We start from the raw sequence: 26,822 nt of genomic DNA, 5'->3' as shown, positions 1-26,822 counted from the left end.
AACCCGTGTTCGGTTCCTGTGTTAGTGTGGCTACATCCTTGCGCGATGGCCGACATCACTCACGTGACACCAGCCGTGGCAGCACACATACCTCCTCTTGTCGTCTTCAGTCATCGAGTCTTCTGTTCTAAAAAAGCCAAACACACCTGTGTGAGCCGCTCAGCCGCCGACCACGCGCTTCCTCCTTGGTCACGAGCGAAGTTGAGGTAACAGTGCCCCTGGTTCACGCTTACTAACACCCTGCACCTCTACAGCACACCACTGTGGCTGGCTCTGGCCACATAGTAAAGACTGAGCGACTTTCTACAAATCAGAATGAATGAACTCCACAAACGCTAAAATAGCCCAATGGCCAAACCGAATTAAAACAGGGCACAGATGAGAATGGAAAAGCCACAAAGTTATTGACTCTGTGATGTCAGTGGCCTTTCCAGAATCAAACAACAGTGACAAGTTGCCTGATTCTCCTCTATAAAATAAGGGGTGAGCAGGTGACCCTTCAAACTCCTTCCTGCCCTCTCTATGATATGGGGTCCCTAGAGCCACCAGAGAAGCCCAGCTAAGAGTAGTGAAACTTCTTTCACAAGAGAGAGTTAAAGCCATCGATACCCATGCTATTACAAAGATCTGGAGAACATCCTAAAGAAAGTTCTAAGGGGTCTCCCGTAAAACACACAGCGTCAGCGCTGAACACATAACTCAATTGTTTAATAACTTGTAGTGCGAGCAGTAAGACCCTAGTTTGAATCCCAGAAGTTTGGAGGGCAGAGGCAGGTCAGCACTTGGGGGTCGCTGGCTGACCAGCTACGCCATACTGCTAAGTCAAAGACTAGTGAGAGACAGCCTCTGTCTCAGAAAACAGAATGGACACCTCAGATTAAGCACCTGAGCTGGATCTCTGATCTCTACATACATGTGTGCACACACATGCACGTACACTCACACAAATATACACATAGGTGTACACACTTTCAGTGATTGCACCTCTTGTTTGCATCCTGGGCTTGCTTCAATAAAGAATATTTCAGGCTTGATTTTGTACCGGTTTCGCTATTACTTTTACTCAATCAAACAAAATGGACGCCTCCTAGAAAACAACGTGTGAGCTTGACCTCAGAGCTCTGGGTGACTCTAACAGACTCTCTCCTTGTTCGAGGGGAGTGCACATTCCACAGAACGTCCTCTGCTGGTCTCTAAGGGGACACCATCCTGGAATGCAACACTAAAAAGACAACATCGCTGTCATCCAGAAGGGGCCGCAGTCAGAACAGACACCAAACACCTCCAACACCATCAGTAAATCTTCTGATTCTAGAGGTGGCCCCACCATGGTTTTACCCACTCAGGATTTGAGTCGGCTCCCAGTGAAGCTGTGCACACTCCTGTGTTCTCCCACACTACCACAGATTTGACACTGTGCCCATGAGCACAGTGACACTGAGATCAGGTGTGACACCCATCCTGAGTCACCATTTACCGAACTGAGCCTGGTATTCACACACAGCTTGGTCATCACTCACCCGCCCTTGCAGAGGAGCCAAATCCTCTGTAATTGAGGCGTATCAGAGCCTCATGGTTAGACATGGTGTGGTGCACATTGCTGAGGTCAGATGACGTTTACTACATGAAGCTGAAAAGGATTCACAAGTCTGTAGCACAGATAACGGGAGAACAGCAGGGAGAGCTCAGCCATGACTATCAGAACTGTGTGCTGTGGTCCTGAGCGATTCGCACTACTGTGGAGGCGTTATTTGTGAAGCTGTATGTAACATGTAACTGGTAGGTTTGGACATGCGTGATGTCCCATGGACTCAGCCACAATACTTCTTCCCACATTCGATTTCCAGCCCTGTCTCTTTAATTCGTTCTTCTTCTGCCTGACTCTGATTCAAAGCTTAACTTCCCCAAATGCAGGAAAATAGCAGTGTCTAAAAATACTTATTTTTATTTGTGTGTGTGTGTCTGTCTGTCTGTCTGGAGTTACAAGAAGTCGTGAGCCGTCCGGTGTGAGTGTCCAGTACAAGAGCAGTCTACATCCTTAACTGCTGAGCCATCTTTCCAGCCCATATTCTACATCGATTCTCTCTTGTCAGTTGTCTAAAGCCCAGTCTGTGTTCTCAGTATAAACTACCTTTACACACACAGCTAGCAGGAAATGATAAATAGTCATTATATTGAGTGCCTAAAGGTTCAGATACAAATTTTCTAAAATCGCCATTATAATGAGTTATAACATGTCCAGCCTCAGGCTGGGAAAGGGGGTCTGTGTGTGTAAAATGTTTGCAGTGGGAATGTGAAAGCTAGTGTTTGGGTCATCAACATTTTTATAGCATCAAGCAGGTGTGCCACAATCCAAGAATTATGCAGAAACATGGAGTTTCCTAGGACAGCCTAGCTAGCTAGAATCAGTGAACCCCACCTCAGTAAAATAGAGAGCAATCAAGAACTATACCTGATGGTATCTTTGGGCCTGCACATTTTCTCTCTCTCTCCATCTTTCTCCCTCTTTCTCTCTCTCTCTCTCTCACACACACACACATGCACACACATACACATACATGCACACATATACACATACATGTACACACACACACACACACACAGTCCAGCCTTCTAGACCTTCAGCTAAGCTGTGAAGCCTGCTTTGGTGTGTTTACCTCCATAAATAAGACTGACACCTGATCCATTTTTCACAAATAATTATTCTTAATTCTGGGACAGGAACCATGGGCTTTGAAAATGGCCTCTGTGGGCTTAGATGGAACTCACTTGATAGAATGTTTGTCTAGGGCTGGAGCGATGGCTCAGTGGTTAAGACCACTGACTGCTCTTCCAGAGGTCCTGAGTTCAGATCCCAGAAACCACATGGCGGCTCAGAACTGTAAGCCCAGTATCTACTGACCCACATAAACTTCTGTGGAAAAGGGGGGAATGGGGGTTAGTGGTTCAAGACCATCTTCATCTATATAGTCAGCCTAAAGCAAGACTGGGATAAAAACCTGGTCTCAAAATTTAAAACAGAACAAGTCATTGTCAACCAGTCTGTGATGACTGCTGTTGGTTGTCAACTGGCCTTATCTGGAATGAGCTACAATTCAGAAAAGGAGGGCTCACCTGTGGTCCATCCCCCTCTGCTGGAAGTCTATAGAAGGACATGAAAGGAGGCTGATGCTCTTTGCCCGCTTGCCCTCACCTTTGCTAGCACATCCATTCCTTCATTGGCACTAGGGCCTACACCTTTGGGATTCGGCAGATACAGACAACCAGCTGAGACCCGGCCGAGTGGGAATGAGCAGCTATTAGATTCCTGGACGTCCCATCCACAACTGCCCATTGTTGGATGAATTGGACTACAGTCTGTAAGTCATTCCAATAAAGTGTGTGTGTGTGTGTGTGTGTGTGTGTGTGTGTGTGTGTGTGTGTGTGTGTGTGTAGAGAAACAGAGAGGGAGACAGAGAGCCTATAAGTTCTGTGTGTAACTCTAGAGAACCATGACTTATACACAGTTCCTCCTGTGTGTTGGGGATGGGATACATCAGTATTCCTCCTCCCAACAGCTGAGAGCTTCAATCTTCAGAAATCAGTGCAGAGAAGCCCGGAGCTCAGATGTGGAGATGGGCACTCAAACACTGTGTGCCACACAGCCTTTTATTCACGAAGAAAGAGAAAAATCCTAGCTCCAGCAAGAGATCACGGTGGTGGCTTCAGAGGTAACGTGGCCTGCGTGCCAAGCTTGTGAAAGCACTGGGCATTAGCCTGCCTCCCAGCTCAACTGGTTCAGGAGGCTACCCCACCGCCCTCATGGCAATACAGCAGTTATTAGCTTCCCTTTAAGATGCAGAGAAAAAAGCTTTAGCAACATGCAGATACCACAACGGAGGAGGGCCTGGAGATGTGGAGCCAAAGGCCCAACATACCAGTGGGCTTGCCTTGAGGTGACTAGGGTTTTTGGCTCCAGTTGAGAGTCTTGTCTGTCCACAGTTAGCATCCCTGTACTTAAGGACAGCCAGCTGTGAAAGAAGCAGGCTGTGGAGTGGGTGTGTCATTGTGGGTGTGGGCTTAGGACCCTCACCCTATCTGCCTGGAAGTCAGTCTTCCACTAACAGCCTTTGGATGAAGATGTAGAACTCTCAGCTCTGCCTGCACCATGCCTGTCCTGCTCTCACCTTGATGATGAAGGACTGAATCTCTGAACCTGTAAGCCAGCCGCAATTAAATGTTGTCTTTTCTAAGACTTGCCTTGGTCATGGTGTCTGTTCACAACAGTAAAACCCTAAGACACAGGTCAAGAGGTGGCAATTAAGCTCAGGGAGGAGGAAAGTTTAGGTTTCCAAAAAGTTGTCATGCTAGGCTGTTCTGGAAATGATCATTAGGATGTGACATTTTCCAAAAGAAGCCCAGCTCACGTACACACATAACACAAACACACATGCAGACACAATTGGAATGTGTCATTTTCCAACAGAAATCCTTCAAACGTGCACACACACACACACACACACACACACACACATATATATATGAATGCATACACATGTATGTGTGGACAAAAACACACACACAAATAAATAGATGCAAACATGCAAATATGAACACAAATACAAAAACAACACATTCTTACACAAGAAACACAAATGCATACAGAAACGTATACTTGTGCACAAACACATATGAACACATGCATATATAAACAGATGTGACACATACATGAAAATACAAGTATATACATACAAAGAAATACCTACATACACACAATAGGTGCAGTGCACAAGAATACAAGAATATATACAAATAAACATGCATACACATATATATACATACATAAGCATATATGTATACCTACAATCAAAAGTATGCAGATACACAGATACACTTGCACACAAGAACACATGCACTCATCTGTGCATACAAATAAACAAATATACACGCAAACACTTATCACAAATATATACACAAACACACTCACAAAAATGTACAAGTACACACATATAGACACTCATGTACAGAAGCACGTATGTGTACACATTGAAACACATGCATGCATACATGTGTGCTGACATATACATACTTTCACACATGTGCACAGATGCACACAGACACATATTTGCACATAAGCATACAATTACAAGTATACATGCTCACACAAACTCAAACGTGCATGTACTTATACTAAAACACATGGACACATGCACATGTACACACCTACACATGTGCACATTTCATAATTGCACACGTGCTCAAACGCAAACGTATATACATACAAAGGTGCACACACATGTAAATATATACACACACACAAACACATGCACATAGCATATGCTCTCATACTCACACAAACATGTACACAAAGAACAAATGTTCACATATGCCCACATGTATGTACATGTAAACATATGCACTATAGGTTGTTGTCTTTATGCCGGCGAAGGTAGGCACAAGATAAAATGAATTCTGTCATTGGATGAGAAAAAGGGTAAGTGGGAACAGAGTTTTAGAAAGGGGGAGGGAAGTAGGAGAGGGGGAGGCAATATGGAGGATGAAAATGAGCCATCTCCACATGGCTCTACATAGCCACAGGTAGATGAATATTTTACACGGGATGATTTGTCTTGTCTAGATGGGCAACTTATATCAATTGGATCAGAGGTTATTGTGTGGTGTTTTTTCCTTCACGTGGCAACTTAACTGAATTCAAGAGAAAGGTACAGTGGTGAGACACACTGAGCCCGGCACGGAATTGGGAGGCGTGGGGCTGGTGTGGCAGTGTCCCACCAAGGGAACTATGAGAGGTAGCCGCTGATAGGACGGGGGAGGGGGGGGCGCGTGTGCAGGGAATGTCAGCGGAGTTCCTGGCTACCAGAGCGGCAGCCGGGAGAGAGACTAACCAGAAAGCAGCTGGAACCAGCCGCTGCTTAGATAATATAACCCACTGATGCTGGCTAATCCTGAGGGTTTAACCATCTTTTTAATATTTGCCACAACAATGCACACTCACACACACACATAAACACATGTACACATGCAGATACTATATACACAAAACCATGCACACACAAATGTGCACACACACACATATGAAAGCATGCACATAGGAAAATACTCACAGATGCACAAACACACAATACAAACATGCACACAAATATTGGCACATATTTACAGACATAAGCACATATAACATAAGTATACAAACACAACCATACACACATGAACACACATGCACACCCATACACACTGGTGTGGAAAACTAACTTCCTCTAGATCATTCCTTCATTCCTTGTAGGGCGGAATGCATATTACCTGGTAGTGTTTCCAAACTAGAATGTTAAATTAATCTCAGCATTTACTCAGCAACCTAGGAAGAAATTTGAAGTCTTCAGGGCTCCAACTTGTCTTCAAGCACAAGTTCAAATACTACCCTCACTCTGTGAGCAACAGAGCTGGCCTACCTGTGCACCCTTGTAAGGAATCACCATACCATTTGTCCCCCTATAGAATTTTATAGTTTGAAGGATCCTGTCATTAACCTGCCTTAGTGATGCATTTGTTAATATTTTCCTAGCTTAGGGTCAGAGACTCTGCTGCCTGGGGTCTCTCCTGATGTAGTGTCAAGCTAGCTGTGCTGGGTCAGAACATCCACAGCCACGTAAGCTCCACTAAGCAGCTGAGCCGCGCTATGCCTCAATGGGGCTTCGATCCGTTCTCCCTCACGCCCACAACCACAACCACTCCTTGGGGAAGGTGGTGACTTTTACGTGACCTGAAGCTGTGCCTAATGGATTGTAAGATCTTCCTCCGGGGCTGGAAGCAGAGCACCGAACCCACACTTTCCCCCAGCTTTATGAGCCTAGGAGCCACCAAGGGACGAAGAGTCCAGATGTTTCTCCAAAACAGGCAGTATAGTTGCTCTCTGCCAGAACGGAAGCACACCGAGAAAGGCAGGTAACAGGATGACTCTGCTGCCTGGGGTCTCTCCTTGGAGAGGAGAGCCTACAGATTGAACTGTTCCAAGCCAGGAGCGATAAAGTAAAAATGAGGCAAAGTCACAGCTCATGAGCTAGAAAGAGGACCAGGGGGATCTGGTGCACTTGATAATGGGCTCCAGGAGTTTAGTGGTCCAGATAGCTCTGTGAACTCAGCTCACCCAGAGTCTCATCCTGCAGAGAAGGAACAGTGTGAGATGCAGCAATGAGTGTGGTCTATAGCCTCTTTGTTCCTGTTCCTCGGCAGAGACGGAAGATGGATGCAGGAGAGTCCCTGCAGCAACCTCGCTAGCCTGGCATATGCAGAGAAACAACAAGAAGAAGCCCTGTCCAAACACATGTCACCTGCACATACATGAAAGCACACACAAACGGCCAGCGGCGGTTCTCCTTTATGCTGACTGACCGCTAATAATATTACTTGGTATTGAGCATGGAGTTCTTCTCCGTCCCGGAACTGAGCATGTGTGTTACGTACTAAACTAACTTCCTGCTTCCTGCTCAGGGGCTGCAAGTGCTGATGAGGCCATTGATGTGCTGGACAGTGTGGTATGTTGTGGGGTGACAATGGGTTCAAAACACTGCAGGATAGAAGGTGGAGAAAACAGGAGACACATCTAACAGAGGCAAACATGCTGGTAAACACTGGGCCATGCCTCCTGACACAAACTCCTTCAGGTACAGAGAAACTGTCGGACCACAGTTCTGACACAGAGCCAGGTGTATGCATGATTTTTCCCTCATTTATACATCAGCCCTTTCCAGTTGAAATTTGAGTCCCCACAGGATGAAATGAACAATAACCCAACATCCTTCTCTAAGATGAACCTGCATCCTACAGCACCCGATGGCTAAGTCAAGTACGTCTTCATGAAGAGCATCAGTCGCAGAAGTGCCCTGCAGGTGCACTCTGACCATTTATCCCAGTAGTGAAAAGTAAATTACTGGTTTTTCATTTGGCCTTAGCTATTGTGGTAGCCTTCACTTTGCGGTAGGAGGGCCATCGGGGGGGATGAGGCCAGGTGGTAAATACAGTATTCCCGAAACTTACGACTCTAAAAACTCAGCACCAAGGGTATAGATCAGCAGACCACAGCATCTGCTGAGACTTCAGCCTTGGCCCACATTCCATTTTCTTTAGTGGACTACACGAGCCACTCTGGGAATGGCGGAGGATGGTTGTGATGTAGGTCCTCTGCAGTCAACGCCAACCCAGAGCCAGGAGCGGGGACTTTCTGGAGGTCTCGTTCCTGCCTTTGGCTCTGGGCACGGTCATTTCTGCAAGTACAAGTAAGTATGTGTGTGCCAAGACGGGGAACCTTCTCCAGGGCATGTTTCAGCAGTGCTGAAGGCTTCTTGAAGCAAGCTGGCCTCCTCTTCCCCGGGAAGCTGAATCTGACTTGGGTCTGGGGACTGAGATCAGGGGTTGTGCCTTTTTGATTGTGGTGACCCTAATCAGGCTTCTGTTACACAGATGGAAGGGTTTTCGTTGTTGTTGTTTTTGTTGCTGTTGTTTGTTTTTGGTTTTGCTGTTGTTTGGAATTTGGGAGGGTTGTGTTGGTGTTTTTTGTTTGTTTGTTTGTTTCGATTTGATTTGGTATGTCTAACCATAATAAAAAAATAAATATATTTAGAGAGGAGGCTGTGCTTCTGATTAATCCCTGGGAACCTCTAGTGAGCCAGCTGTCATCAAAGCTTGCTGCAGACTACCTCGTCTTCGTGCTTTCTTACTTTGAGGCCCATTGTTAAGTTTTGACGCTGACCTGAAGGTTAAGTTCTGCCCTTTGTGGGCAGCTCTTCTGGGACACCGCCACTGCCATCAGTGACACTCTTCAGTCTGTGTGACACCATCCCAGAGCTTCCTGGAGCCCCTCTGCTCCCTGCCTAGTGTAGAAGCTCATGAGTCTTGGCTTTAATAGCCAAACAAACTGAAGTGGTAGCATTAAATTCTAAATTCACCAGATCTGGATTCTGCATTAATAAACCAAGTCTCGTTTGGCGGATCTCTCTCCTCTTACTTGTGTGTCCTAAGGCTCCATTCCCACGTACTTCTCCAGGCTTCCAGTTCTGGTGATCCTGAAACTCTGGTGATTATCTGGAAGTGTGCTTTCCTATGTGCTTGGCCTGTGGGGCCGGCAGATGCACTCTTGGTTTGGCATCCCAGCTCCTCCCAAACTCTCTGGCTCTGTAGCTGATGTGGCATCTTTAAATCTAAGAACTATGAGTACATCTGAGCCTCTGCTGACCACCCCGAGCACAGCAAGCCCTGCCAGATGACATTACACTCCCCACTCTGGCTGGCAAAACGGAGCAGGAAAAGGAGCTCCTCGTTAACCGGTCTAACACACTTGAGAGAGGATAAAAGAGCTTGAAAAGGCTACAAGAGCTGTCTCTTATCAAACCAGCAACGGAATGGCTGCAAAGACACGAAGCTCTTGTTTGTTTGTGGCGTTAGATTTGGGGGTTGGGGCTTTCATACAACGGGTCTGCAGCATGTTTCCACTGAATATGTCACATTCCCACCTTAACACGGCTTACTGACTGAATACATTGAGACACAAGAACACTTTGATTTCTCTCTCCCACAGACAGCTAAGCACAGGGTAAAGGGAGGAGAGGGAGGAGAGAGATGAGCAGGGACTAGCAGGATGACCTTCCAGGGCTCATAAAAAATGTTATTGCACTTTTATTTATGTGTGTGCGTGTGTACACGTGCATGTCATGGTGTGCACGGGAGGTCAGGGACCATTCTCTCCCTCTACCATTGTGTACCCCAGGGATCAGGCTGAGGTCATCAGCCGTAGTTACCAGTGCCTTCATCAGCTGGTCTGCACCCACCAGCTCTAAGTAGTTTTAAAGGCCTAGAAAGGGGGGTGTTTGAATGGAGCTCATCCCCTGTTGGCTGGCTAATGACGCAAATTCAAGTTATCCATTATCGGTCATGAATGTTTCAAAGCCAATATAAGGAGAGGCCAGTTAGCAAGAGAAAGGGAGGAGCCGGGGGAAGGGCCCAGAACCATGAGCTTTGGTTGGTGTAATTCCACAGCCGCACCCAGAACCCATCTTACCAGGAAGACTTAGCTCTCTGGTCTCAAAAGCAGAAACACTAAGGCTTCACAGTTTTAAGGAGACATTACATCATTCCGCAGTGGCACACCAACCAGTAAGCAGAAGAGTAGTAGTGTGTGTGACACACTTGTCTTTCTCAGAGGGAGCAGGGCTCTTCCTCGTATCATTTTTGGTCATCCCCATCACTTGAAAACTATGTGGAATGTGGTTTGATATTTTAAAAATATATGAGTGAAATATTGCTACTCCTTTTATGAGGCTAGTCTAAAAGGCTCTTAGCCACAGAACCCTTCACAAAGAATCGGCCCTTAACTGTTAAGAACCAAGTGTATAAAACACACTGAGACATTCATTGAAATGAGCTCTGCCTTTGTCAGCAGAGACTTTTAGCTTCTTTTGCCAAAGAACAGGTTTTCAAGGAAAAAGCCGTCAAGGTTAAAACACCCACTGAGTATAATAATCTCCAAGATTAAGATCCCAGACTCCCGGAACTCTGGTCACAACAACAACGAGAATGTCTGCAAAACAGTTATCACTGAAGGCAGAACAGATATTCCTCCTGATTTCAACGTCTTGGGATTGTGGGTGCACCCTCCATTTCGGGTGAGACATGATTGACTGTTGAGTGGGGTGCCTGTTATAAACAGAGTGACGTAACCATTGCCTCTAAGACTGTAGGTGGTACCTATCGATCCTGCTTGCAGCCACTTCCTGTGAGTTTGCCGCAACCAGCATGACGCTCTTCTTCTGCATCTCTCCGTCAGTCACGCATTGATTCAGAAGCTGTAGATAATTAGACGCCTTTCTGCTTCATCCTCATCTCGTAGACTTTCCCTAAGTGAACCAGACACCCAGCGTCTCTGAGCCATAAATAAGCCCCATTTGCTTTTAAATTGGGCCTTTAGAAGAGGGACTACCCCCAGCTGGCCACAGCTTGTGGCTGCTCAGCAAAGGGTGGGCTCTCCTCCACCCGGCTTTCCAGTACTGTATTCTGTACATGACCATTTTAAAGTAACCATCTAGACAACAAGGCCTTCCAATTATTTTACACTATGGTTTTCAAGAACTAGCATGTTGACAAAAACAACAGCAACCCGTATTCAACGTTAATCCCTCCAATATAAACTATAACCAGGCCTGGTGACCCAAGTAGGAGATCCTGGCTTCTAGGAAGAAAGGCTGAGGCTCAAGGATTACGAGTTCGAGTCCAACCTGGGCTACTTAATGAGACTGTGTCTCAAAATTAAAAAATGAGAAGAGGCGTTGAGATATACCTTAGCTTCCCTAAGGCACATAAAGTCTTAGGTTCAATCCCCAGAACTGGAAATAAATATCTATATAATATTCTCTCTCTCTCTCTCTCTCTCTCTCTCTGTGTGTGTGTGTGTGTGTGTGTGTGTGTGTGTATACACATCATTTTTTCTTCACCAATAATATGTGGTAATCAATTTATCTTCATTATTATGTGTCCTCAGCTTTAAGGCTGAACAAACCACACGAAATGACCAAAGCCTTTGAGAGTTAGAATCGCAAAAGCCTGTCCTGTTCCAAAACAAACAATAGACAGAGCAGCTGTTCCATCCTAATTCCTCCCAGCTTCAGTTTGCCTGAACCCTAGAAGGTTCTCACCTCCCCCTACCTTCCAAAACAAACATATTTACGTGGCAAGACCATAATATGCTTTTTACTTACTCATCAAGAAAAAAAAAGTTCTAAATATAAAGCTCTTCTCACAGAGCCCTTCTGAGGAACAGGAAAACAACCCATCTGCCCTGTCATATCCGTGTGACACCCAGGAGGCTCAACCTGTAAACAGTACAAATTTAATCCGGAAGCTGCCAGTTCCAGCGCTCCACCCTCTTGTCTACATTTTATGTTTCATGATAATCTTTTATAAATAGTTTTTTGTTTCATTGCAGGAGAGGTTTGGGGGGGGGTGAGGTTGTTTGTTTGTCTTTGTTTGTTTTAGACTAAGTCTCACATGGTAGCCCAGGCTAGCCTCAAACTCTGCCTCCTGTACTTCTGGGGCAATGGGGTGAAGGCACGAACCACCTCCCAGCTGGAACAGGCTTATTAATTAACAATATATTTGCTTCCAAATAATACTTGCTATAATTATAGACTAATTCTCCATGGATAAGCCTAAGCGTTTCGGTTCCTTTAGAGTTGGTTTTTTTTTTTTTTTTTTTAATGGTGCTGCCAGTTCCTCAGAACAGTGCTATGGTTTGAATCTGAAACTGTCCCCCAGAGGCCTGTGTTTTAAAACCTGTGCCCTGACCCGCCCTGTCCTGCCCTGCCTAGTGGCTCAATTTCTGGAGTCTGTGGAAACTTTAAGAGGTAAGGCTGGCTGCAGGCATCCCTGATGCTATGAAGAGGCTCCGCCCCATGCACCTTGTGCCATACCCTCCTGGCTATGAGGGCCTGAAGCTCAGCCCAAATCAGTCTTTTCTCCTGTGAGCTATTTATGCCAGTGGGTTTATTCCAGTCACAAGAAATGTAACCAACACGGTGACTCAAATCAAATCTATCAAACAGTTATAAGATGATTTCCAACTCAATTATTCTTCTGCAACCTAATCCATTTGTTCCCCTTTTTTTTTTTTTTCAAACCTTCTCCCAGCTACTCTAATTCTCGCTCTCTACCTGGACAAGCTCCTCTGCCAAGACTGGCTGCATTTTTTCTCTGAAGAGTACAAGAATAGTTGACTTCAAAGCCGGTAAGTTTCAACCTCTGCTTAGAGGAGGGGGATGAAGGGCTACATTGTATTCCTTTCCACTGGCCTCTCCCAACTTGACTCCGGCCAGTGGTAGCGTTCTCTGAACTTCTATAACCAAGGCAGGAATGTGCTGCCTCCTGACCGGCAGAAACCTTGTCTTTCCCCGATGTACCAATTCTGCTTAAAGCCTCAGGGACACATAGCTTGTTTTCAAACATCTCAGCATCTCCAAACAGGGGACTGAAGTCAGTGTGCTCCTAAGCTCACTGTGCTTGCTTACAGGGCCGGTTCTATCAGCTCTCAAAGCTCGCCTCTTTGGAGGCTTGCTCCTACTATAAAAATCCCCAAAGCACTAAAGACTCTGGCTCTTACCCAAAGTCTGTCTCTCTATCACTGGCTCAGTCAGTTTTAAACTCATGAACACCATCCATTCAACCCCTTGTCTCACTGTTTGAGCTCCTCTGTTCCTCCTTTTCTTTCTTTAGCTATTATAGGAGTTTTTAATTATGGCTAAAATGACAAATAAATTTACACATTTATGAAGAACGGTTGGGACACTGTTGTACTGCCTAGTGCTTGTTCAACTTGACCCAAGCTAGAGTCATTGAGATGAGGAATCTTCAACTGAGAATATGTCCCTACCGGATTGCGCAAGCCTGTGGGGCATTTTCTTGACTCAGAATTGATGGAGGAGTTCCCTGGTATAAGAAAGCAGGATGAGCAAGCCATGAGGATAAAGCTAGTTAGCAAAGATCCCCTATGGCCTTTGCTTCAGTTCCTGCCTCCAGTTCCTGTCTCTAGGTTCCTGCCTTGACTTCCTGCTCAAACTTCTGTCAGTGGTAGGGTGTGACCAAAGAGCTGTAAGCTGGCATGCCTTTGATCCCTGAGTAGCTTTTAGTTATGGTATTTTACCACAGCAACAGAAGCTCACCAAGTCTCAGTGATCAGCACACCCATCACTGATTTTAAAGTATTCCCACGATACTGGTGACATGACCCCATTACTGCTATACAGGGCTTGGATCATAAAACTACTTCACCTGTGACATTTTGGAATAATAATAATAAAAAAAATCCCACCCCTAAGGGAGAACACACTGCTCTCCCTGATCTTACCTAGAACATGCTGTCTGTCTTGCCTTCTCGGACCACACCCATTTGTCCCACACAGCAGCCCTCTGGGCTTCCCTTCCTTTCCTCACTGGTTTGTCTTACAAACATTTGCTAAGCACCACTGGCTCCTCTCCATCCCTAATGCTCTGCTTTCTCCCTCCTTTCCCATTCCTACTCCCCTGGGTTCTCCTACAGAATCCCATCATGATAACCAATGAGAACTATATCTTCCACTCACAAACAGGCCTTCCACATGCTTCTCTGCCTTCTGTCCTTAGGAATTCATGACGGAGCCTCCAACAAATGTTTCCAACAGTCTTTAAGCTGTTGATAATTACGGCTACCATTCACCAGGGGCAATTCACACAAGGCCATGTGTTACCTCCTAAGCTCTTTTCTCCCTAGAAATTTGTACACAGCTCTTGGTATAAAGGTACATAAAATAAATACACAAAGCAAACATTTACTGATAATAAGTAAGTGTACTTAAAACAATATTTGATATGCACATGACTTTAGTATTTATTAAAGGTGAATACAAATGCTCATACTTCTGAGGTAGATGTGGTTTTACATTTTTCCATGATGAATTTAATCTTGGTGGATATTTGAGATTGCAGAATATAGACTGTATTAGTCAGGGTTCTGTATAGTGACAGAACTTATTAATACATATATATGTGTGTGTATACATATATATGCATACATATATTTTTACATACACACACACACACACACACACACATATATATATATTACGTATGATTTATTAGGATGACTTACAGGCTGTGGTTCAAATAACCAACAATGGCTGGCTATGAACAAAAGTCCAAAGAATATGGTAGTTGCTGAGTCCAAGAGGCTGGATGCCTCAGCCAGGCTTGAGTAGGCGCTGGAATCCTGAAGAAGCAGGCTCCAATGCCAGCGGAGGCCTGGACTTGCTAGCAAGGTGAGGGTACGCAGGCAAAGAGCAAAGTCCCCCTTCTTCCCTCTCACTCTGTGGGCTTGCAGCAGAAGCTGTGGCCCAGATTAGGGGTGAGTTTTCTCAGCTCAAACAATGTGGATTAAAAAGTGTGTCTTCCCACCTCAGGATCCAGATTAGAAGCATGTGTTTCTCAGCTCAAAAGAAGGCATGTCTTCCTGCCTCAAAGGTCCAGATTAGAAGTGAATCTTCACACTTCAAATTAAGCAAAGATCCCTCACAGTTCTGACCCCCACCGTGGATTTTAGTTCATTTTGGGGGTAAGCAAGTTGACAGCCACAAATAGTGTGTGTGTGTGTGTGTGTGTGTGTGTGTGTGTGTGTGTCCCGGAGTTAATGGGTACAGGTGCACTTGCCCATGGCTGCATGTAAAAAAAAAAACAAACCAGGGATTGACATTACCAGAGTTTGAACCCCCAGCACCATATACAAACCAAGACATGGCTCTGTGATTCGAGCGCTGGACAGTGGGACCAGGGAAACCTTGAGAGCTTGCAGGTCGACCAGCCCAACACAATAGTGACAGACTAGTCAGAAAGCAGACAGCAACAGAGGACACCTGAGATCTTGCTCTGACCTATATGTGACCTGCACACTGATACGCATAGAACACACACACACCAGGCACAAAACACACATCAAGGTTAGATAGTCACAATTTTTTTTTTTAAGGTTGGTTGTGAATGTGTTTTTCTGGATATTTTTCTCAACATTCATTACCTTTTATGGCAATAAAATAGCTTTGTCAAAAAAAAAAAAAAAAAAAAAGAATCTTAATAAAACGTCACTCCAAGATTTAAGTAAAAGAAGTATTTGAATGATCTTGTTTAAACTCAAAGGCTATGATTTCTTGCTTTGTTTTCAAAGACAAACATTAAATTTGAGTTAACTTATTTCATAGTGTCTTCTCTGGAACATATTCACATTCTCACGAATAATGCTTAATCTTTAAAACTAAAATTCTTAGATTTATACAAAGGAAATAAGATATATTTTCAAAATATATCATAAACATGTACGAGAATGTCATAAGGAGACATTATTATACATAACATGTGCACTCATATACACTAAATATATATTTGTTTTTCAAGACGGGTTGTCTCTGTGTGACCCTAGCTGTCCTGGAACTCCCTGTGTAGACCAGGATATCCTCGAACTCAGAGATCCTCCTGCCTCCTCCCGAGTGCTGGGATTAAGGGTGTGTTTCACCATCGCCCTGTTTTAATCACTATTTTTTTAATATGAAAAATAACAGATAATTGAGATAAAGTTGATTTTAAAGTTTAAAACTGCCCTTCCCAGCTCCCCACCCCCCTTCTTCCACACCACCACATTTCATCTGGGAAACCAAACAGTGGCGTTGGCCAAGCGATTAGATGAGTCTAATATGATTGGTTGCCAAATCAAGCACATGACCTATTCCTGGCCAATGAGAATTCCACGTTCTCCTGCGCCACCCCCCCCCCCCCATTCAGAGCCCGCAACGTGTCCTCCCTGTAGGAGGTGGGAACTTCCAGGGCACCTCTGATTATAAGAAAGCAGACTCTTCCCAGGGTGACTAACCTAATAGGCACAGAGTGACCATCTCCCCATGGCGTGGAAAAGCTGTGTGCTGCTGGCGAGCTGGGGAGACCGGGGAGCCGCTTCCTGGGTCTGACTACAGGCATCTAGCTGTGACTGGAGCCAAACCCCTGGAGCCTTTCCACCAACACAGCCAAAGGGTTCCTTTGTTTGTTTGTTTGTTTGTTCATGTCAAAACATGCAAACAAAGTTTGGTTCGCCACAGCCAACCAAAATACCCTACACAATCTACTGGTGCCGAGTAGCTCAGAAAATTCGCTGATCTTTGAAAAGGTTGCGTGAATCAGCCAAATGAATTACAAATCCGTGTTCTCTGCCAGGGAACTGGTATAGAGCTTCGGTCCATGAGCATGCAGGTCTGCTTCAGGGAGTTTAACTCTCTAGATGCTCTCCCCCAGGCTGTCACATTTCGAAGGTTTGTGTTTTGTTCCCTCAAACCTGTCTTAGGGTCTATTTCTGTCAATTACTCTTTCCCTCAGCACAGACAACCTCCAGCTTCAACATCAGAAGACACACGGCCACAATTAGACAGAAACGCTAACAAAAACTGTGCTTAACTCTTCTGCTGTCTCCGGTAGTCTCTTAAAATAATAATAATAATATTTTTTTAATAAATATTTTTAGCCTGGCAGTAGTGGATCTCGACTTTAATCCCAGCACTCAGGAGGCAGAGACAGGAGGATCTCTGTGAGGCTAGTCTGGTACAGAGCTAGTTCTAGGATAGCCAGGGCTACACCGAGAAACCCTGTCTCAAAGAACCAAAATGGTGGTGGTGGTGATGATATTCTGTGGTTTCCAGTTTTTTCTGATCTGCTTTTTTGTTTTGGTGGTACCAGGGCTGAGGCTTCATGCATTTGGGGAATCATTTACCAGGAGGCACAGCTCCAATCTGCTCGTTGCTTTGTTTCTTTGTTTGCTCTTTTGTTTTCTTAAGCTTTATTGAGGCTTTATTTTTATTTTATTTTATTTTTAGGTTTCATTCTCACCCACTTGCCCAGACTGGCCTTGAACTTGCCATCCCTCTGACTCAGCCGCTCAGGTAGCTGGGATTACAGGCCTGAAAACATCCATTCTGACATGCTCGGCTCTAAGTGTCTTCTAGAGTAGAAATACATATTTTGAAAGCGTTTCCTTCTTTCAGTTTGATTTCAATTTTTTCTTATTACACTCAGCTGAAACCACCGTCCCCAGGGGAGGGATGTGGCCACAGCCAGCCTGTCCTCTTTCCTTCTGACCTCTTCAGAGCATCCACCATCCATCCTCATCCTTGACTCCGGTCAGAGAGACTGTGGCATCCTCCTTCTGGTCCCATCTCTCCCCCATTCAACACATGGACAGTGTCTGCCACAGCACAGTCATGTATGTGAGCCCTCTCCTTCCCAGGGCCCCCACTTGATGGCCTCCCTCTGTGGCTCCAACTTCATAGCCTCCTTCCTCCCGCACACGTGGTAGCTGGTTCTCTGTGTTCCATGTCAGCTCTAAGGCTCAAACCTGGGTCATCAGGATGCCTGCAAGCAACCTTACCCACTGAGCCACACAACCCCAGGAGTTAGCACCCCAGACACAATCTTTTAATTCTTCCTACTTAATATTTTCAATGGCTCTTGAGATAACCATAAAGGAAGCCTGACTCCTGGCCTGGAAGCAAAGCTCCTTCACACACTGGCCCCATCCTGCCCGGGGATGGGGGGCTCCAGGAGAGCCCAGGAGACAGCCGGGCTCTGTAACCCCTCACAGGCTCACTATCTTCCTTCCTCTTCTCTGCATAGACCCGTGCTCACCCACGAATCTCTACCCCAACACACGTCCCATCCATTTTCCGGAAGAGCCCTCACCCCCAGCAGCCACTGTCTACTGAAGTCCCTTTCATTGTACGTTGGATTCTTGCACACAGAAACAGGCAAACAGGTAGGAAAAGATGTAAGACCCGAATGCCTCCCCCAAAGCCAGACTTCTGGGATATTTTCCATTTGACACTCCTTTATGCCTAAGCGATTGTCACATGACCCCCAGTACATGAAACAGGGTTGCAAACATTTACTACGAGTAGTTCTTGACGAAATTTATTTTTAAAGTTCATCGAACTTTCCCACATGTTAAAGAGGAATGAAATCAGATCACTCATGAATTGCTCATTTATTTTTTTTTACCTAAGGAGTCAAATCTTGGGTCAGCGAGATAGCTCAGTGAGTAAAGGAGCTTGCAGGCAAACCTGATAACCTGAGTTTGACCCTCAGAGCTGACACGGTACAAGGAGAGAACACGCTACTACAAGTTGTCTCCTGACTGTCACTTGTGTGTAGTTATGTGTGTGTATACACACATGCACACATACACACATGTACACATACACACAATTAAATCAACATAATGGAAAATATTTTAAAGATCTACATTTTGGCTAGATCTCTGATACTGCAGATGTCCTCAACAGTTTTAAGTTTATGGTATTTTATTTTATGATAATAAACCCCACTTAAGATGGCCACTTCATTTAATACGCCGTTTACAAGGGCAGAAAGCCATTTCAGAAACCACTGGAAACTCAAGCGCTCCACCAGGAATTTGAATCAAGTGATTGCTGCTTTTGTGCCCAAAACTGTCACTTGAAATGGCTATTCCCCGAAAACTTTACAACATTCTAGTCTCCTCTGAATTCTTCTTTGTGACTTTAAAAAAAAAAAAAAAAAAAAGTCTGATGCTATTTTTAGTAGTGGAGCTTCAGATCCTCCCCCTCCCCCTTCAGCCTGATATCCATACGAACTGTACCCCATACTTGTGGAGGATCCCCCCTCCTAACCCATTCCCCAACCATGATACACACCAAAGGCATGCCCATTCCCCACCCAATCTAAGTCACCACTTTGGCTTCAACCCTCATTCTCCCCAGAAAGCCTCACCAAATAACTGCCAAGTCTTTCCACGCTCTCTTGACACCGTGTGGGCCCGTCAGCTACCTAACGGGACAGGACGCTTAATCCCAACCTCCATGGTTACGGTTTGAAAGTGAAGCGGGCTGTGGTCCCTACAGGCCCACGTGTTTGCATATGTGGTCCCGAACTGGTGAAGCTGTTTGGGAAAGATGTGGAACTTTTAGGAGGTGTAGCCTCGCCGGAGGAAGCGCTGGCCTGGGGGTTGCGCCCCTCCCCATTTCCGCTTTTTTCTGCTTTCTGGGTGTTGTGATTCTGTAAACCCCACCCCTCAATTACCTGACAGTAGCCAGGTAAGCTCCGCCCCAGTGACCTGACACTATAAAAGGGGCTGCTTGCCGCCTCCTCTCTCTCATGCTCTTGCTCTCTGGCTGGCTTGCTCTCTGCCATACCCCTCCTCTTACCTTTCCCTTCCCCCCTCTCCCTTTACTTGCTCATGGCCAACCGCTACTCCTCTATTCCCCCCCCCCCCCCCCGGCCTCTACCACCCTCTTAACTCTCCCATGACCTAAATAAACTCTATTCTGTACTATACTGTTGTGTGGCTGGTCCCTCAGGGGGAAAGGATTCCCAACATGGCCCCAGAGGCATCTCCCTTGCTCCCAGGCCTCGCTGCACCTCCATGGGCCATATGCCCCCCACTCTCTTCATCCTTCTAATCCGCAACAGGATCAGGCAGGCTCCTGTTCCGGAGGCCTGCCTCCCCCGCCTGTGGCCACGCCTTCCTTTCTCCAGTACGTCATTTGTGGGGAATATTCTATCCCAGCAACAAACAGCCAAGTGACCGGAAACCCCTGAGACCGTAGCCTTCTATACGGGTTTTATGCGATGCAGATTACAGATAGAGTGCAGAGGAAACCATGGAGACACGGACGACATTCCTGAGCTCAGGAAACCTCCTGTATACGTGATTAGGAAGCCCCTCAGCCTGCAGCTCGGTTCAGCACAGGTTATATAGAAGGATGTCTCCATCCAGTTTCCAGAGCTATAACAAAACACCCGAGACCGGGGAACCTGCAAGGACAGACGGGTATTTGGGTTGTGGAGCCCAATGCAGCACACGCTCAGCGATTGCTGGGGGCCTTCACACCGTCTCAGAATACGGCAGAGGACGTGGAGACTGAAGCAAACACACTTGGTTGGTCTCTTCTCCCCTTCTTAGGAGTCCCCTAATGCCATCATGGGGGGGGGGCTCTGCTCTCATGATCCCATAAACCCTAATTACCTCCAAAAAGCCCAAAGTATCAACAGAGGGGCCTGAGGATTGACTTTTCAACACTTTTCAACACAAGACCTTCGGGAAGACCCCCCTCCCCTCATGCTGCAGAAAATGGTCGCGCCATCCCCCTGAGTGTCTGGGAATATCTCGTTATGGCCACTGAAACAAATGAACGTTCACTTAAGAAAAGACACAGATCCAGCGCCCCACCCCCACCCCCATAACTCTGAGACACAGCAAGACCTCAGGCGCTGTGCTAGGCTCTCTTATCACCACGGTAGCTATCTCAAGGCTCTGCACAGGTTGGGGTGGAAAAGATATAGACTCTTATTAACAATCTAAGCTAGCATGCCTGGGTAACTGCAGGGCTAACAGGAAAAGGCACATACAAATAGTAACATCCTTCAAATCGCACTTTAGCTGTCAATCAAATGGTAACACGAAGAATCCAGTGTCTTGTCAGCCACGCCTAGACTCCTAAAGGTCAGAACCAAGAAAAACAGCTTTTCCTCAGAGACAGAGGTTATAATACCAAAATGTCAGGTACTTACCCATCTTTAACTGCCCCTGCTGGACCTGGGGGGTAGGAGGAGAGAAAAACATTTGTATTAGTGTGATAGTACTTGTAAAAGCTAAACCCAATACCTAAATGGATTGAAAATTTCTAAATGGAATGTGTATGTGCGTGTGCGTGTGTGTGAGCATGTGTGTGTGTGTGTGCTCGCGCGTGCTCTGAGTCTATTTTCTCTTGAGTCTACTCCCTTCCCTTTCCACCCACAGACCAAACACAGCCCAAGGCTCTTGACAGATCTGTGCCCTGCGAACACACCTCTATCTGAAAGACTCGGAGCTTGGGTCCTACCCTCACTAGCTAAGACATTGTGTTTTACACCACGTGAAACCTCATTTCCCATCTGGAATCAAACAAGGGCAAAAAGACTGTCCTTCACAAAGAACATGAAAATGATCACAGCATTCCAGAGGAAGGGAAGAAGACACGTTTGCAAAGTGGATGAGTAAATCCGGAGAGGACACCGAATGCCACGTGACTGGACAGAGCTGAAAGCAAGTTCGGTTTCCTCCATAAAGTAAGTGTGTGTGTGCATGCGTGTGTCTGTGTGCATGTGTGTTTTTGTGTGTCTGTGTGTGTGTCTGTGTGCATGTGTGTTTTTGTGTGTGTCTGTGTGTGCATGTGTGTTTTTGTGTGTGTCTGTGTGTGCATGTGTGTCTTTGTGTGTCTGTGTGTACATGTGTGTTTTTGTGTGTGTCTGTGTGTGCATGTGTGTCTGTGTGTGTCTTTGTGTGCATGTGTGTTTTTGTGTGTGTCTGTGTGTGCATGTGTGTCTGTGTGTGTCTTTGTGTGCATGTGTGTGTCTCTGTGTGTTCATGTGTGTCTATGTGTGTGCATGTGTGTGTCTGAGAGTGTGTGTGCATGTGTGTGTGTGTGTGTGTGTGTGTGTGTGTGTGTGTAGATGGAAGGAGACAGGCAGGCAGACTGGCAGAGACATTTTAGAATTTTAAATCCTTTACATCATCCTAAAATGAAATATACAAACACCCTAAAATTAAATATTAAAACAACAAAAACCACCAGCAAGAGGATATTTGAGGATATTTTGGTCGTACAAATAAATAATAAACAATCAATGCCTCAAAACGAGCCATGTTCAGACCTGAAACAAGCCAGGCTCGAGAAGGAAGACCAGAAAAAAATAATACCCCCCTAAGTTTCATTCAGGGAAACAGAAGAGAGTGGGCTCTTGTTCCTCGTGTGGTCAGGGAGGGGACATCTGGAGGCTGAAAGACTGACTTTCAGAGTCTTCTACAGAAAATACATCTTGGTCCGCATTGCTGAAGAGCACGTGGAGCCATCACGGACAGGGCATCCCGAAGCCCCGTCCTGCACCCCAGGATGGTGCGGCGTGTTCTGCAGTGTTTGTCTAAGAGTCACCAAATCATTACACTCCCGTGTCTAGTGAGTGGGGCACCCTGGACAGACAGAGGCTGCTTGGAAGACAAAGCAAAGTAGCCACGTTCTTTTAAAAACTGCAGCGTGTTGTGTAATCGGCCCCCACTTCAATCAGCCCTCGGGAAGTCTCAATCTGCTTCCCCCTGATTGCCCCAGGCTCCGGGTGCCATAAGAGCCTCTCCCTGCTGGGATCACTGCGGGTGCGCATTCCAGCAGGCTCAGCGGGACTGGGTGGTGGTACCTTCCTAAAGTCCAAATCTTCCTTCTATGAGCTAGCTATGCCTTATTGAAAAATGTCGTGTGTGTGTGTGTGTGTGTGTGTGTGTGTGTGTGTGTGTGTGTGTGTGTGTGTGTGTGTGTCTGTGTGTGTGTCTGTGTGTGTGTCTGTGTCTGTGTGTGTCTTTGAGTGTGTCTCTGTGTGTGTGTCTCTCTGTGTGTGTGTGTGTCTGTCTGTCTCTGTGTGTGTGTGTGTGTGTGTGTGTGTGTCTGTGTCTGTGTCTGTCTGTGTGTGTGTGTTTGAGTGTGTCTGTGTGTGTCTCTCTCTCTCTCTGTCACTCTCTCTCTCTCTCTCTCTCTCTCTCTGTGTGTGTGTGTGTGTGTGTGTGTTTAGTAACTGGCTGAGGTGAGGGACTCAGCCACACTTCACCCGTGCAGACAGGGCTGTAGAACAATCACACCTCATTTTTAGAAGAGAAAGAAATTGCCATTGAGAAACCTGATCACGGTCAGCTACCAACTAGAGCACAGAGACTGTGACTCCTACATACCTGCTTTTCAGAGAGTTTTTTTCTTAAGATAACTGTGTGATGTTTGGAAATCTATGGTGCAAGTATCAGAGTACACAGGTACATAAATATAAAATTTAAAACCGCTTTATCCTGAAGAGCGGTCAAATCATAAAACGATTGTGTGTGTGTGTCTGCCCTCCCTGTAGCATTTTAACCATGTTGTCTTTAATTACAATAAACAGGATCAAAATTTCTAATGTCATTTATGTCAAAAAGTGCTTTGTCTAGAATTATTCAGGAAGTGACAACCCATTTGCTTTAAACTGTATACACTTGGTTGATAATTTATTCAACAAATTTCTAGAGAGGTGTGTTGATTTCTCCATGGGCTCAAACACCTTCCCTGTTTAAACAGCATTCATGAGTTAATGTCATGGGCCTTAAAAGGCACAGGAAATGGAGGAAGAGGTGGGGACAGGACTTAGTGGTTATGATCAGTCGCTGCTCTTGTAGGGGACCAAGTTCAAAGTCTGAATCCACATGATGGTTTACAAGCTTCCATAACTCCAGTTCCTGGAGAGCCCATACCTTCTTGGGATCTTAGGGGGCACCAGGTAATCCTGGTGAACACACACACACACACACACACACACACACACATACACACACACACACACACACACACACATACACACACACACACACACACATACACACACACCCACACATACACACACACACACACACATACTCAAACACATAAAACAAAAAAAAAATTCATTAAAAAAATTTTTTAAAGAAATGGAGGGAAGGTGGCTGTCTTATATGGAAAGGAAATTGTAAGGGTTTAAATTACAGAAGAAAGCCCGTTTCTTTCTGAAGGTAACTACCTTTAAGTCTTCAATATGATGTGAGCTGTTCCCATGAGTTCACCAAAACTGTTTTTATCTCCCACTTTATACTTAGGAACAATTTTAATACTGTATTCAGGAGATTTTGAAATCAAAAGTCTGCCACATAAAAATGCAATGCAAACTCAATCAAGCCACATATATATGTACACACACACACACACACACACACACACACACACACATATGCATACACACACACATATATGTACTCATGCTATTGGAATGCCAGTTTGCTTGGTCCCTTGGTCCTTAACCCCCTTGGTATTTCCTGTACGGCAGCAAAGACACTTCTTACTAGATTTAGGGCCCAATCAGACCACCCAGTACCATCTCCTTGCCACAAAATCTTTCACTTGGCTGTCCATATATCTGATGAGGGAAATATTCACATGGGCACAGCTTTTTAAAGAAGGCCATTCAATATGACAGCATCTTACTCTTGTCCTTCCACATCTGAAAACACACTTCCAGAGCCAGTAAGGTGGCTGGGGGTGGGGGGTGGTAAGGTTGTTTGCAGCCAAGCCCAATGACCTGAGTTGAGAAGCTAGGACCCACATGGTTGAAAGGCAGAACTGACTCCCACAATGTGCATTCTGACCTCCACAAGCTTGCCAAGGCACATACGTGCATGCGTGTGCACGCGCATGGTGAGAGTAATTGAATGTTTTTTTAATTCTACTGGTTGTGGCTACACAACTTTGTGTTAGATCTCTTGCCTACCATGAATAAGGGCCTGGTTCAATTACCACCACCCCTGAATTAACTAGTTGATTAATTACTTCAATTAAAAAAAAAACCCACTATATCTTAGTCAGGGTTTCCATTGCTGTGAACAGATACCATGACCAAAGCAATTCATGTAAGGACAATATTTAACTGGGGCTGGCTTATAGATTCAAAGTTTCAGTCCATTATCATCAAGGCAGGAAGCATGGCAGCATCTAGGCAGGCATGGTGCAGGAGGAGCTGAGAGTTCTGCATCCTCATCTGACTGCAGCCAGGAGAAACTGACTCTTCTGCACCGGGTGGAGCTTCAAAGCCCACTCCACAGTGAAATACTCTCCCCAACAAGGCCTCACCTCCTAACAGTACTATGGCCTGTGGACCAAGTATATTCAAACCACCACACATGGGAAAATTCATATTTAGGAAGAGTATATTCTCAGTGACACGTCTCACATTCCAGAACCAAAACAAAACCCCCAAGCCAATTAGATGCAAGTCACCACCTTAGCCCAATAGCTTCCATAGCAGCTGGAAGGAAATGCACATATCTTTGTCCCAATAGGCAGACGCTCCTCCATACAGAGTGAGTATGAAGAATGAGTCAGGCTGCACAGAATGTTCTTAGAATTGTTCAAACGTACACACTGGTTAATATGAGAGGTTACACACACTAGCCAAGAGTATACTCATCTTCCCTCCCATTCTACTACAGAGCACTGGGCAGTAAAACCAGGACATATGCAAGCCAGGCAGAAGTGCTACCTCTGAACAGCACCACAGTCAAGATGTCTACCGCTGAGCCACACCCATCTCAAGATGTCTACCTCTGAGTCACACCCATCTCAAGATGTTTACTATTGAACCATGCCCAGTCCAAGAGGTCTATCTCTGAGTCATGCCCAGCCCCTATTCCTTCTAAAAGAATACCATGCATTTTCATATTAAAAAATTAATTCGAATCTGTAGATTGCTTCAGGCAAGATGGCCACTCAGCTATTAAAAACAATGACTACATGAAATTCTTAGGCAAATGGATGAATCTAGAAAATATCATCCTGAGTGAGGTAACCCAATCACAAAACCACACCCATGGTATGCACCCACTGATAAGTGGATATTAGCCTAAATGCTCTGAATACCCAAGATACAATTCACAAACTACACGAAGCTCAAGAAAAAGGATGACCAAAGTGCAGGTGCTTCAGTCCTTCTCAGATGGAGGAACAAAATATCCACAGGGAGAAATATGGGGACAACGTTTGAAGCAGAAACTGAAGGAAGGGCCACACAAAGATCCAGCCCATGTGCAGGAACCAAACCCAGACACTATGGCTGATTCCCAGAAGGGCATGCTGACAGGTGCCTGATGTAGCTGTCTCCTGAGAGGCTCTGTAAGATCATGCCAAATACAGAGGCGGATGCTTGCAGCCAAACATAAAAAGGAGAACGGGGTCCTTAATAAAGGAGTTAGAGAAAGAATTGAAGGAGCTGAAGGGGTTTGTAACCTCATAAGAACAATACCATCCAACCAGAGCTCCCAGGGACTAAACCAAGGAGTACACATGGTCGGACCCATGACTCTAACGGCACATGTAGCAGAGGATGGCCTTGTTGGGTGGGTAGGCATCAATGGGAGGAGAAGCCCTTGGTTCTGAAAAGTGTAGGGGAATGTAAGGGCTGGGAGGTGGAAGAGGGTGGGGTGGTGGGTGAACAGGAGGGAGGATGGGATAGGGGGTATGGAGGGGAAATCAGGAAAGGCGATAACATTTGAAATGTAAATAAAAAGTATCCAATAAAAAAAAAAAGAATTCAAGTGGAGCTTCACAGGGCACTCTCCTCAAGTATAAGCAATCAGCAAGCTTTTAAATGGCTCTGGTGCGTATGGGAACCAA

The 26,822-nt window shown here is 45.6% G+C and overlaps 1 protein-coding gene across 1 annotated transcript in view; it reads right to left on the bottom strand.

Annotated features, from left to right (window-relative positions):
• LOC308435305 (overexpressed in colon carcinoma 1 protein homolog) overlaps positions 1 to 26,822 on the bottom strand; it is a 42,424-nt gene that overhangs the window by 5,115 nt on the left and 10,487 nt on the right. The window contains exons 2-3 of the mRNA XM_080935975.1: positions 21,145 to 21,169; positions 92 to 127 (exon numbers count right to left, since the gene is read on the bottom strand). Of these exons, the coding sequence (XP_080792101.1) occupies positions 92 to 127; positions 21,145 to 21,169 (61 nt within the window). The remainder of the gene's footprint in view (positions 1 to 91; positions 128 to 21,144; positions 21,170 to 26,822) is intronic.

Source organism: Micromys minutus (genome assembly GCF_963924665.1).
Source record: "Micromys minutus genome assembly, chromosome: 22".
NCBI lineage: Eukaryota > Metazoa > Chordata > Mammalia > Rodentia > Muridae > Micromys > Micromys minutus.
This window is presented reverse-complemented; position numbering and strand designations above follow the sequence as displayed.